The sequence below is a fragment of the Hyla sarda genome, chromosome 2 (genome assembly GCF_029499605.1).
Source record: "Hyla sarda isolate aHylSar1 chromosome 2, aHylSar1.hap1, whole genome shotgun sequence".
Lineage (NCBI taxonomy): Eukaryota > Metazoa > Chordata > Amphibia > Anura > Hylidae > Hyla > Hyla sarda.
In genome coordinates this window covers 375,533,555-375,546,900 of record NC_079190.1, presented here as the reverse complement: position 1 = coordinate 375,546,900, position 13,346 = coordinate 375,533,555, and the positions used below count along the sequence as shown (strand labels likewise).

Here is a 13,346-nt window from a genome sequence, read left to right as displayed (position 1 = left end):
GATTTTTTTGTTTTGTTTTGCTTATAATCGGAACATGTGCCCTAAAAGCAATAAAGCGACTTCACACAGTAAGCAAAAAAGCTACAAGCCATCTTGCAAAAGTCAATTTCAGTTTTTAACTTGCAGTGGTAACGGATTTACCATGCCCCCTCCATAGGCTTGCATTGAGGGGGTGGAGCGTGACTTCACACGGGGCGGAGCCGTGACGTCACTATTCTCCGTCCCCATGATTGCCAGTAATCAGATCCGGAGCGAGCACGCTCCGGGGGCTTATTCTACCGGGGTGCGGCGTGGAAGATCATGGGGGTCCCCAGCGGCGGGACCCCCCCCCCCGCGATCAGGCATCTTATCCTCTATTTTATCCTCTATGGATAGGGGATAAGAGGTCTTAGCGCCTGAGTACCCCTTTAATCAGACTTTTTGTGCAGAAAAGTCAGAAAGCAGACAAGAATCATAGAAAATGGTGTTCGGATGTCTATTGTTTTTTGCTTAGGTGCGCCAAGTTTATCAACCCAATTGCGGTATTATGATAAATATTTCGCACGTAAGCAAAACCAATGCAAAAATAAATGACATTAAAACAAGTTTTCCAAAGACAACAACAAAAAATCTCCCCCTTGAAGTATTAGTATGAATGACTACATATGTCTTTCCTTTCTTTTTACAGGATGACTACATACCATATCCCAGCATTGAAGAGGTAATCCTTTATATATCACAAATATTATACTCTCTTCTTCTATTAAGAGAAAAGTGCTGAATTGTGGGCAACAACAATGCAATGTTTAAAAGACTATAACACGTTGTTTTACATTATGTAAAATATGACAAGCTGAGCACAGATGGTTTTCCAAAGGTGGTAGTATATTTTATATAATATTAGCTAGCCTGACACAGTTCTTGTCATCAAATTTATTATTATAATTTTTTTTTTTTACGGTATATTAGCTTTTCAACCTACATTTTGCAGACTTCATTAGTGTATGTGGATAAAAGGTGCAACCATTGTAATAGAGCTAAATAAAACCTATAGCTGACCATAACATAATTAAATAAATTCCTTTGATACTTTAAGACCCCATTCACACGGCGGTAATTTCTGTCCGGAAAAATTCCGTCAGGATATTGCACAGATGGCAGGTACCAGCAGAAGAAGCCGGCTCTAGGACTACTTGGAAATGTGCCATCTTCATAGACGACAATGCATTACTGAGTGCGGAATTGGAAATTTTGCCCTGTGAAAACCATTGAAAACAATGGTAGTCTGCTGCAGGGCAATTTCCGAGTGGAATTTTGCCACCGGATTCCGCTCAGAAACCATATAAATGGGGCCAAAGAAGCTTTCTGGGAATTTATAATATATGTGAAAAATACTCTTTCAACTATGATAAAAATACCATAAAATCTTCTTTACTAGTGATCCCGTGTTGCCCTCCCAACAATGCCCAGGTCCTGCACTACACCCTTTTTCTTTGACTAACTGTCAAGCACAATACCAGAAGTCAAGCCAGGTCAGAACAGTAGGTCATGTAAGGTCCAAATCTTTATCTCAGTAGTGGTAGTCAGAAGGAGGCAGGGGTTCATAAGTCCAGGAACACACAGAAATTCAAAAATGTGGTCAGCAGACACCCATTTAAGTGTGCTCGACAGGGAGAAAGTGAAACACTGTCACCAGAACTGGTCACCTGTGTAACACAAACACATTCCCCACAGGGGCACATCCCAGCCTAAGACTTCAGGAGTATGGACAGGAGTGTTTGTGACACTAAGGGTCTACTCACACAGCAGAATTTCCGCTTGCGGAATTCCGCTTCAAATTAAAGCCCATAGACTTCCATGGGATTCTGCACTCCCATTCACACTTCTGAATTTCCGCAAGTGGAAATTCAGAAGTGTGAATGGTAGTGCTGAATCCCATAGAAGTCTATATGTTTTAATTTGAGGTGGAATTTGGCAAGCTGCAATTCTGCTGTGTGAATAGACCCTTACTATTGATTTTGCTAAAAGGTTATACATTTGAATTTGCAAATCTGTAAGATACTTTTTCCTAGGATTCTTGCCTTTCTTTTAACTTCTTTGGGTCCTGTGAAACCCCTAAAGTGTCGTCAAGACCCCATTTGTCCTTTTTTGGAGATTCTTTCTCAAAGTAGATCCAAAAGGCCATTGGTTTAATTATATTGAGCTAATCTTCCTCTATGAGATGTTACTTAAAGGGGTACTCCACGGGAAAACATTTTTGTAAATCAACTGGTGCCAGAAAGTTATACAGATTTGTAATTTACTTCTATTAAAAAATCTTAACCCTTCCAGTACTTAGCTGCTGTATGTTCCAGAGGAAATTCTTTTCTTTGTGAATTTCCTTTCTGTTTGACCACAGTGCTCTCTGCTGCCACCTCTGCCCATTTTACGAACTGTCCAGAGTTGAATCAAATCCCCATAGCAAACCTATCCTGCTCCGGACAGTTCCTGACAAGGACAGAGGTGTCAGCAGAGAGCACTGTAGTCAGACATGATGGAAATTCTAAACGAAATAAACTTCCTGTGGAGCATACAGCAGCTGATAAGTACTGGAAGGATAAAGATTTTTAAATAGAAGTACTTTACAAATCTATTTAACTTTCTGGCACCAGTTGATTTAAAAAAAATGTTTTCCAGGGGAGTACCCCTTTAACCCCTTAAGGACGCAGGACGTAAATGTACGTCCTGGTGCGGTGGTACTTAACGCACCGGGACGTACATTTACGTTCTGTGCATAACCGCAGGCATCGGAGCGATGCCCGTGTCATGCGCGGCTGATCCCGGCTGCTGATCGCAGCCAGGGACCCGAAGGCAATGGCTGACGCCAGCAATCTCGCGGGCGTCCGCCATTAACCCCTCAGATGCCGGGATCAATACAGATCCCGGCATCTGCGGCAGTACGCGATTTCAATGAATGATCGGATCGCCCGCAGCGCTGCTGCGGGGATCCGATCATTCAGAAAGCCGCACGGAGGTCCCCTCACCTTCCTCCTTCCGGCTCCCGCCGTCTTCTGCTCTGGTCTGAGATCGAGCACACCAGAACAGAAGATGACCGATAACACTGATCTGTTCTATGTCCTATACATAGAACAGATCAGTATTAGCAATCATGGTATTGCTATGAATAGTCCCCTATGGGGACTATTCAAGTGTAAAAAAAAATGTTAAAAAATGTAAAAGTAAAAAAAAAGGGAAAAATCCCCTCCCCCAATAAAAAAGTAAAACGTCCATTTTTTCCTATTTTACCCCCAAAAAGCGTAAAAAATACATTTAATAGACATATTTGGTATCGCCGTGTGCGTAAATGTCCGAACTATTAAAATAAAATAGCGCGTGCAGAAGAATAAATCGGAGCACTCACCCAATAGAAGCTTGCAAAATCTTCAGGCTTTATTCAATATTGGAGCAGGTAACAAACACAGTGCGGGAGAGAGGATTGGCGTGGGGGGTTGGGCAAATGGACCGTGTTCGGGCGAGAACGCGCTTCGTCAGGCCACTCAGTGAAAATGAAAGTATTTCCTGTTTATTCTTCTACATTTTAGATCCTGGAGAAGGACACCACTTACCCTCTCATAATCCTGCCTCAGTTTGGGGGTTATTGGATAGAAGATCCAGAAAATATAAGTACTCCAACTTCCTCAGACAGCAGTATATGTGATGAAGAGGAAGAACCCATTAGCCCCAGCACATATGGATATAAACTAGAATATAAAGGTTCAGCTCAGGCATACAGAAAGCACTTTTTGGGAAAGGTAAGTGTTTTTTTTTCAATACTTTTCACAATACACTTTACATTTACATATAATCTCTTATGGCCCTTTTACACTTGCAGATAGAGATGAGCGAACTTACAGTAAATTCGATTCGTCACAAACTTGTTGGCTCGGCAGTTGATGACTTTTCCTGCATAAATTAGTTCAGCTTTCCGGTGCTCCGGTGGGCTGGAAAAGGTGGATACAGTCCTAAGAGACTCTTTCCTAGGACTGTATCCACCTTTTCCAGCCCACCGGAGCACCTGAAAGCTGAACTAATTTACGCAGGAAAAGTCATCAACTGCCGAGCCGAGAAGTTCGTGACGAATCGAATTTACTGTAAGTTCGCTCATCTCTACTTGCAGATCATTGGGACCTAGCATTCCTAGAAACGCTTTATCATTGGCCCATGTTAAAGAGCTTTTAAATATATGTGGTTTGTTATATTTGTGCTGACTTAGAGGCTAGATTAAATAAAATTAATATGTATAAAAATATGTATAAAAAATGCCAAGGCCAAAATCTTTTCTGGGTTGTCTTTGACTTTAAAGAGGCCTATCTCAGGTTAACCCTTGTCATAATCCCTTTTTGGGCATATCGAGTATATATATGCACTATAAGCTATAGTAGAGAATAGCCCAAAAAGAGAGGAGTCTCATGGACTCAAGCCATTCGTTTGTTAGAAGATCAGCCACTCACTATCACAGAAAAAATGGTGCACAAATTATTTGAATAATCATATAAAAAGACACATTATACCTTCCAAATATGCGAGTCCCAAAAAATCTGAAAATGTCTCTGGTCTGAGAGGGGGATAACAAACCTAATCTGAATGTAGTTAAAGGGGTACTACGCTGCTTAGCGTTTGGAATAAACTGTTCTGAACACTGGAGCCGATGCTGGGAGCTCGTGACGTCATAGCCCCGCCCCCTCATGATGTCACACCCCACCCCCTCAATGCAAGTCTACGGGAGGGGGCGTGACGGATGTCACGCCCCCTTCCATAGACTTGCATTGAGGGGGCGGGGTGTGACATCATGAGGGGGTGGGGATATAACGTCATGAACTCCTGGCGTTCAGAACAGTTTGTTCCCAACGCTAAGCAGCGGAGTACCCCTTTATGGACCAGGCCATTTTTTTTTCACATTTTCAGAGCTCTTTATTTCTCCATATATAGAACTATATAAAGGCTTTTGTATTTTGTAATGACATCCTTTATTTTTCCATAAACTATGCTGAAAACCCGAACAAAATGATATCCACACTTTTTGTGCGTTCATTGGTAAGGGAATGGGAATGCCACCTGTCAGGCAGTAATAGACATTCACTGGTTAACAGGTGCCAACTATAATCAGCTGGCATTCCCTAGAGAGTGAAGCAGCTGTGTAGGGATGTAGCATTAAACACGTGCGGCACGGAGCTTTAAAATGATAGCTGGCCATACGCATTCATTTCCATACACATGAGATAGCTGTTGGCTGAACATCCATTTGGCCGGCAGCTATCTCTCCCGCTTCTGCCTTAAACATTCACGCTTTGCTTTCCTAAATCTGTGTGTTTTAATGTAAAGAGGGGATTAGACTGCAACCAGACACCTCTGGCAGAAAAGTATCCCCCATCACCACATCTGTGACATCTGTCGGAAATCTGTGGTTTGGGCAGCTGTTATGTAAAGCATATGGGTGTATGGTGGGTATTAGGTTGGGTTAATATAAAGTACTTTGGTCGGTATTTTTAGACAAAACCAGCAGTGTATCCAAATAGATTCCATTATGGTTTTTCTGTGTTAGGTCCACTCCTAGTTGTCTCTAAAGTGATGTTCACATTACGTTTTCAGGGCTCCATTGGGCTGTATACTGGCATCTTGGCAAAAAAGGATGCGGTAGTGCTGAGTCCTGCACATACAGAGTAACTTGGAAAGTGGAACAAACATAGTCACAATTAGCCTATGCTGGGCCCAATAAAGTCCAGGTCAGACTGCATGTGGGCATCTCTTTTTGACAGGACACTGATTTAAGGCACTATGGAGCGCTGAAAATATGATGTAAAGGGGGCCTAAAAATAGTGACCAAAACACTGACCAAAATATTATGTGTGAACCCAGCCTAAATATATGGAGGGCAGGCCCTTCTAAAACCTATGCCTTGGGTACCGGGAGGCCCTCTTCTCCGCTCCGGGACGGCCCCAGACTAGTGACGTTGGCTTGACGACGACGCAGAGAGACGTCTGTGCGCAGCAGACGTTCTTAATGTCCCTGCGCATGAACGTCCCTGTGCGTCGTCGTCAAGGCCCGGAGCGGAGAAGAGGGCCTCCCGGTGAAGATGGACAGTCCGGAACGTCTAACCCTCCCCACCGGACGGTCCCTGCAGCATAGATAGCCCGGACCAGCTCACCCTTCCTCCCCACTGAGGGCAGGTGAGTAGAAAACTAAAGGGGGGTCTGGATGATGACGAAGGTCGCAGTGGTGTTCAACCTGCGGACCTCCAGATGTTTCAAAACTACAATTCCCAGCATGCCCGGACAGCCGATGGCTGTCCGGGCATGCTGGGGTTTGTAGTTTTGCAACATCTGAAGGTCCGCAGGTTGAAGACCACTGATGAAGGGATTGACAGGCGGTGATGATGAAGGGGGGGATGATGATGGGGGTGATGATGACGGGGGTCTGGATGATGACAGGGTGATGATGACGGGGGTGATAATGACAGGGTGATGATGATGGAGGGTGTTAATGACGGGAGTCTGGATGATGGGGGGGATGATTTATTTCCCACCCTAGGCTTATAGTAGAGTCAATAACTTTTCCTGGGTTTTTGGAGAGAAATTAGGGGCCTCGGCTTATATTCGGGTCGGCTTATACTCGAGTACGGTGTGTGTGTGTATGTATATATATATATATATATATATATATATATATGTATATATATATATATATACATATATAGCTAAATATTGTACATCTAAACCTAGACTGTAGATTGGGATGTAGTTGTTGTCATTATGGGATTTTGAGAGGCTTGAGAGGATATAAGCTTGTACAGTACGTTAATAATAAATTGTAGTTCTGTCATGAACTCCTTCCCAGGGAATGTTTTCACTGAGCAATTTCTCTGTAGCTATACAGCTGGCCAGGTATTAAGAAGCTCAGCAGTGCTGTTCATTCCTGTACTCGTTCATTACGGGGTTTTGATTAAGTTGTCTCTCATTTCCCTTTACCCATGTGGGTCCTAATGACGGCTACAGAGACAATTCACTACTGGAAAAAAAAATGTAAAAAACAGATAAAGGCAGCAAAACGGGAGACAGAGAGACACATTGCTAAATAAACTAAAACTAACCCCAAAATCTTCTATAATTTTATAAATAGTAAAAAGGTTAAAATTGAAAGTGTTGGCCCTTTAAAGGGGTACTCCCGTGGAAAGCTTTTTTTTTTTTTTTTTTTTTTAAATCAATTGATGCCAGAAAGTTAAACAGATTTGTAAATTACTTCTATTAAAAAATCTTAATCTTTCCAGTACTTTTTAGGGCCTGTATACTACAGAGGAAATTATTTTCTTTTTGGAACACAGTGCTCTCTGCTGACATCACGAGCACAGTGCTCTCTGCTGACATCTCTGTCCATTTTAGGAACTCTCCAGAGCAGCATATGTTTGCTATCGGGATTTTCTCCGACTCTGGACAGTTCTTAAAATGGACAGATGTGAGATGTCAGCAGAGAGCACTGTGGTCATGATGTCAGCAGAGAGCTCTGTGTTCCAAAAAGAAAATCATTTCCTATGTAGTATTCAGAAGCTAATAAGTACTGGAAGGATTGAGATTTTTTAATAGAAGTAATTTACAAATCTGTTTAACTTTCTGGTACCAGTTGATTAAAAAAAAAAAAAGTTTTCCACGGTAGCACCCCTTTAAAAAGTGACGAGGCAGAATTATTACATATAAAATACACCTGAAAAAATACTGTATAAACATTATTGCCTTCTAGAGTTATAACTGAGCTTGAAGAGCTTATTATCTATAATAGAAACCATTAATTTGCTGCATAAATTCATTTTAGTTCAAAGGAGGACACACCATGCGACAGCCTTATATATTTCAATTGTTATAGTCTTTAAGGTGGTGAATTACTTTCTATCTATAACTCTTCCTTTTCTTATTATAGCTCTGGAAGGAAATAAGGTCTAGGTGCAAGTTCTTATAAATGACAAAGTGATGAACACTATTGATTGTTTTTTCTCTTTATTCAGGATTTGATGTAATTTAGCATTAATAGTTATTGTATCTTAAATTGGAAAAGACTTCCACCTTCAAATGACTTTATTGGTTTCCATATATCCTCAGGCAACTTTTTCTAAACATGTTTAATTTGCTTCTTGGTTTTTCCATGTATTCATAAAGGCCTGTATATTTATCTACCAGATAAGTTCTATATCCTGGGATTTGACACGGACAAAAAGAATGGAAGCACTGATATTCAATTGTATTGGAATTAGACAAATCTGACTTTAAATGGGCACTGTCAGATACAAAAACTTTTGATATGTTGTAAAGCATGTATAACCAATAGGTTTTGCAATTGCTTTCATGAGAAAATGTTCGGTATTTCATACTGAAAAAGCCAATCAAACAACTGCCCCCCCCCTGCTTAGACACTAGTGTTGCTCGCAAATATTTGCAACGCAAATTTTATTTGCGAATATCGCATATTCGCAAATTTGCGAATATTCGCGAATATAGCACTATATATAATTGCAATTACGAATATTCGTTTTTTAAAATGTTTTTATTTTTCACAGTACACATCACAGTGATCATCCCTCTCTGCTTCCAGCTTGTGTGGTGTAAAGAAGGCTCTAATACTACTGTAAGAGACTGGCGTACTAGCTTATGCTAACTTTTGCTTATGCGAATTTTCACATATGCGAATTTTCGCTTGTATGCAAATTTTTGCATATGCTAATTTTTGCATATGCGAATTTTTCGGCCATATATTCGCGAAATATCGCAAATTCGAATATGGCCTATGCCGCTCAACACTATTGGACACATACTAGTCCTGCTGTGTCCATGCATCATCACCTATGTCATGGACACACTTCCTTGATTGACAGCTGTGAGCGCAGGGCTCTCTCCTGGAGGAAAAATCCTCCCACTGTCAGCTCGTGTCCCGCTACTGTCAGTGAGCACAAGCTGGGAGTTGTAGTTTTGCTAATGCTAGGGGAGATGTGATCAGACAGTATACTGAGGGAGGGGGCGGAGACCTGCACAGTGAGGCCACACCCCCTCCCTTTGAGAGGATTTCAAACTAGTGAGCTAAATTAAAAGTGTAATAAAAAAATAAATAAAGGTGCTAGACACATAAAAATTAGATGTACATGGTCAGGATTAGGCACTGTACTATATTAAAAAAAAAATGTTGTTGGATCTGACGGGTACGCTTTAAGGATTACATATAGAAAGGAAGTCTCTCTGTCTAAACATTATTACAAGTTTATGGATTTTCCCTTTGGATAAATTGATTCAGTTTAGCACATACAAGAACACAAATGCTTTATATTTCATGATACCTGAATGGAAAATGTCCATTGTTTTTTGTAATGTTGAGTTTTCTATGTTATCATGGTCTTTTTGTCTTTTTGATTTTAGGACCATCTAAACTTTTATTGCACTGGCAGCAGCCTTGGGAACTTGATCCTATCTATTAAATGTGAAGAAGCCGACAGCATAGAATATTTAAGAATTATACTCAGGTGGGTACAATAGATGTAGGTTTTGGATAAAATAGCAGAGATTTCTCTAATATAAAAAATTGAAATTCGAATAGATAGCCCAGAGAGTGTTCACCAGCACAGCAGGAGCCGAGGCAAGTCCAGCCTATATCCTCGTATTCCACTCCTCTGTACTGCCTTGCTTCCGTCTACCCTGTTTGACTGACTTGTCACTAGTTAAACAGGACACTGACTGGCCCCCTGGAATGTTGAGCCTCATTTACAAATGAACAAAAAGGTTTATACTTTGGCACTGGAAAGCACTAGAAAAAAAAAAAAGGCAAACCTAGAATTATGGTGAGAAGCCCTATACAGCCATGTGTGTATTTTGGCTATGTTCACACGCCAGAATTTCTGCATAGGGCTTTGCATGAAAATTCTGCATGAATTCATAGTCAATACATTTCAATGGGATTCTGCTGTCCCATTCACACAGCAGAATTTCTGCAGCAGGAATCCAATTGAAGTGAATTTCTGCAGAATTTTCATGCAGAGTTCCCTGCAGAAATTATTCTATGTGAACATAGCCTTACACCAGTTTTCCTGTTTGCTTTAAACTGCTGGATACCCAGGCACTTGGACTTAAAGGGGTACTCCAGCCCTAAGACATCTTATTCCTTATCCAAAGGACAGGGGATAAGATGTCTGATCGCGGGGGTCCTGCCGCTGGGGACCCCTGCTATCTCGCATGCAGCACCCACCTCTGGGAGCTGCACGCAGTGCAGCCTCAGAGTCTGCCGGGTTACGACTACGGGGCCGGAGTATTGTGACGTCACGCCCCCGCCCCGTGTGACCTCATGCCCCGCCCCTGCAATGCAAGTCTATGGGAGGGGACGGGACCCCCATAATCAGACATCTTAACCCCTGTTCTTTGGATAGGGAATAAGATGTTTTAGGGCCGGAGTACCGATTTAAACCTTTAAATCATACATACGTTAAAGAAAACTTTATTAGGGTAGAGTCACATGTGCTCTATTTTGCTGTCCCATTGAAGTCTATGGGTAGCAAAATATGCAGATGATTTTGTTACCCATCAATGGGTATAAAAATATGCAGCAGCAAATACTCAGCAAAATACGCTACATGTGACCCTACGCTTACAGATATGGCCTCTCCCACTGGTCCTTTTATACTCTCCCTGAACAGGCCAAAATAATATTCTGCTCCTTTTTCCATGTTTAGGAATCAGCTTACATGTTCTTCTGCAAAATGGGCTTGAACTAAAAGTTGAATGGGCACTGTCAGATTAAAAAACAGAAATACGCTTTTAAAGCTTGTAAAAAGCCATTGATTCTTTACTTTCTAGGCACAAAACCTGTTGCTACTCCAAAAAAAAAAAAAGAGTGCAGTTTGTTTTTATGCAACCTATTAGTTACCACCAGGTATGATGTGTTTGCCCATAGCCATACATATTGATGTAGCTTTAAAATTAACAATGTCTTTAAAATAGCTCAGAAGTACATAAATACACTCCTAGGTGACTTAACAGTGCTATACTAAGCTTTAAAGAGGTACTCCCGTGGAAAACTTTTTTTTTTTTTTTAAATCAACTGGTGCCAGAAAGATAAACAGATTTGTAAATCACTTCTATTGAAAAATCTTAATCCTTCCAGTACTTTTTAGGGGCTGTATACTACAGAGAAATCCAAAAAAGAAATGCATTTCCTGTGATGTCCTGACCACAGTGCTCTCTGCTGACCTCTGCTGTCCATTTTAGGAACTGGAGAAAATCCCCATAGCAAACATATGCTTCTCTGGACAGTTCCTAAAATGGACAGCAGATGTCAGCAGAGAGCACTGTGTTCAGGACATCACAGGAAATGCATTTCTTTTTGGATTTCTCTTTAGTATACAGCCTCTAAAAAGTACTGGAAGGATTAAGATTTTTTTTAATAGAAGTGATTTACAAATCTGTTTAACTGTCTGGCACCAGTTGATTAAAAAAAAAAAAAAAAGTTTTCCACGGGAGTACCCCATTAAGGGCTCTTAGACAGTGTTATCAGAAGTAGTTTGGTCAAAACTATAATTTTTTGCCAGAGTTTGGCGAACTGGCAGAACCGAGCTTTAATATACTGGGTCATTACCATGTTAAGTAACCATTAGTCACTTTTGGTGGCAGAACCTGGCCCTAGTCACCACCTAACGTTATATTTTTTCCCATTTTCAATTAAAAGAAATATACATACAATCACTGTGTAAACACGGCTCTGCAGATCTCTATTCTCAATAACTGTGGAGGAAAAATATCTTTAACAGAAGGAAATGGCCGTGGCTATTATTATAATTTTGTAGAATTTTATTAACAGGTTACCTTCTACCTTGTTTAAAGTTTTATTTTCAAATCAACTAATGTATGTGGCTTCTGTTTAGGTCTAAAGCAAAAACGTTACATGAACGAATCCCGCTGGCTGGGTTTAGCAAACTTCCCAGTATTCCCCAAATAGCAAAGGTAAGTACTAATGATCAGTTGTGAACCCGAGGCATCATTTTATCTTTCTTCAATCTACCTTCATTTTTATTCTTTTCATACACAGTAGATGAAAAGACATATCCACGTGTTACATTTCACTGTTGGCGACATTAGTTCGTTTCTAAAATAAAAATTACTGTTTAATCCTGAATGCATCCAGCACCACTGCTCCAGTTCTCCACACACACAAACTGAGGAAAAGTGCGGTTCTGTTTTTGATAGAACAAATGCTTAATGTTTGTGTGGTGGCCCATCCACATGTTACACCGTACCCTTGCTGCCCTGTCAGGTGGCCCCCCAGCATCTGATTTACTGTAATTATATGTTATCCCCTATGTTATATATATGTATAAGGCTAGGTTTCCACTTGTATTTTTTTTTACAAAAACACCAATAAAAACACCCATTCTGCCGCATGTGGCCAGATGTTAGCTGCAAGTCAATAGGGAACTGCAAAATGGCAAATCCGCTTGGCGTTTTTCAGTTTGGCGTTTTTTTTTATCCTTTTGGCATTTTTGGGCTCCTTGGCAGTTTTTAAAAAATGACCTCTTGTCAAGACTTTAAGGGAATATACAGTGAACCCTACGCCTTTTTTTTTCCATAAATAAAAAAAAAAAAAAAAAAAATGCATAGGGTTCCCCCTATTTTCAGTATCAGCCAGATACCAACCAAGCAGCAACAGCCTGACCTTACCAGGGTGGGCGAGGACCATTGTTACTGGCCCTCCCCAGCCTAAATAACGCCAGCCTGTTACCGCCTAGGCCCAGGAGCGCCATTTTTGACGCTCCGGGCCTGTTGGTACCAGCTCTTCCCGGCACCCCTGGGGCGTTTGGTACCGGGTAATAATTGGGGGTTAGCGCCAGCTGTTTTTGGGGCTAACACTAAGCCCTGGCTTAGTAATGTATTCCGTCTATTAGACAGCCTCCATTACTAAGCCTGAATATTCAATTTTAAAAAAACACAACACATTTAAAAAAATTATTTTATTTTAAAAAACACTCCCTCACAGCCCTCATTAACCATTTTATTAAAATAAAAAAAATCCAGTTCATCTGTCGTAATCCATCGAATCCGCCGTAATCCTCTGCATACACTGATCTGAAACAAGAAGAAAAAAAAAACACAAAAAAATGGGTTAGGAGCGCCCATAATGCAATGTCTACCTAAACAGGGAGCCTCCAATTTTTGCAAAACTACAACTCCCAGCATGCAGAGAGTTTTAGTTTAGCAAAAGATGGAGTCTCCCTGTCTGGGTAGACACTGGCAGAAGGGTCTGTTCACATTATCCAAAACGGACAATGTTAACAGAGCTTCAGACTTACCAGCCTGGATCCTGTCTGTAAC

At 41.0% G+C, this 13,346-nt stretch overlaps 1 protein-coding gene across 7 annotated transcripts in view; it reads left to right on the top strand.

Annotated features, from left to right (window-relative positions):
- The window catches only part of RAP1GAP2 (RAP1 GTPase activating protein 2), an 882,491-nt gene that overhangs the window by 749,591 nt on the left and 119,554 nt on the right, over nucleotides 1-13,346 (top strand). For all 7 annotated transcript variants that reach the window (XM_056558445.1, XM_056558442.1, XM_056558446.1 and 4 more), the window contains 4 exons: nucleotides 668-700; nucleotides 3,561-3,770; nucleotides 9,411-9,514; nucleotides 11,903-11,981. In XM_056558445.1, the coding sequence (XP_056414420.1) occupies nucleotides 668-700; nucleotides 3,561-3,770; nucleotides 9,411-9,514; nucleotides 11,903-11,981 (426 nt within the window). The remainder of the gene's footprint in view (nucleotides 1-667; nucleotides 701-3,560; nucleotides 3,771-9,410; nucleotides 9,515-11,902; nucleotides 11,982-13,346) is intronic.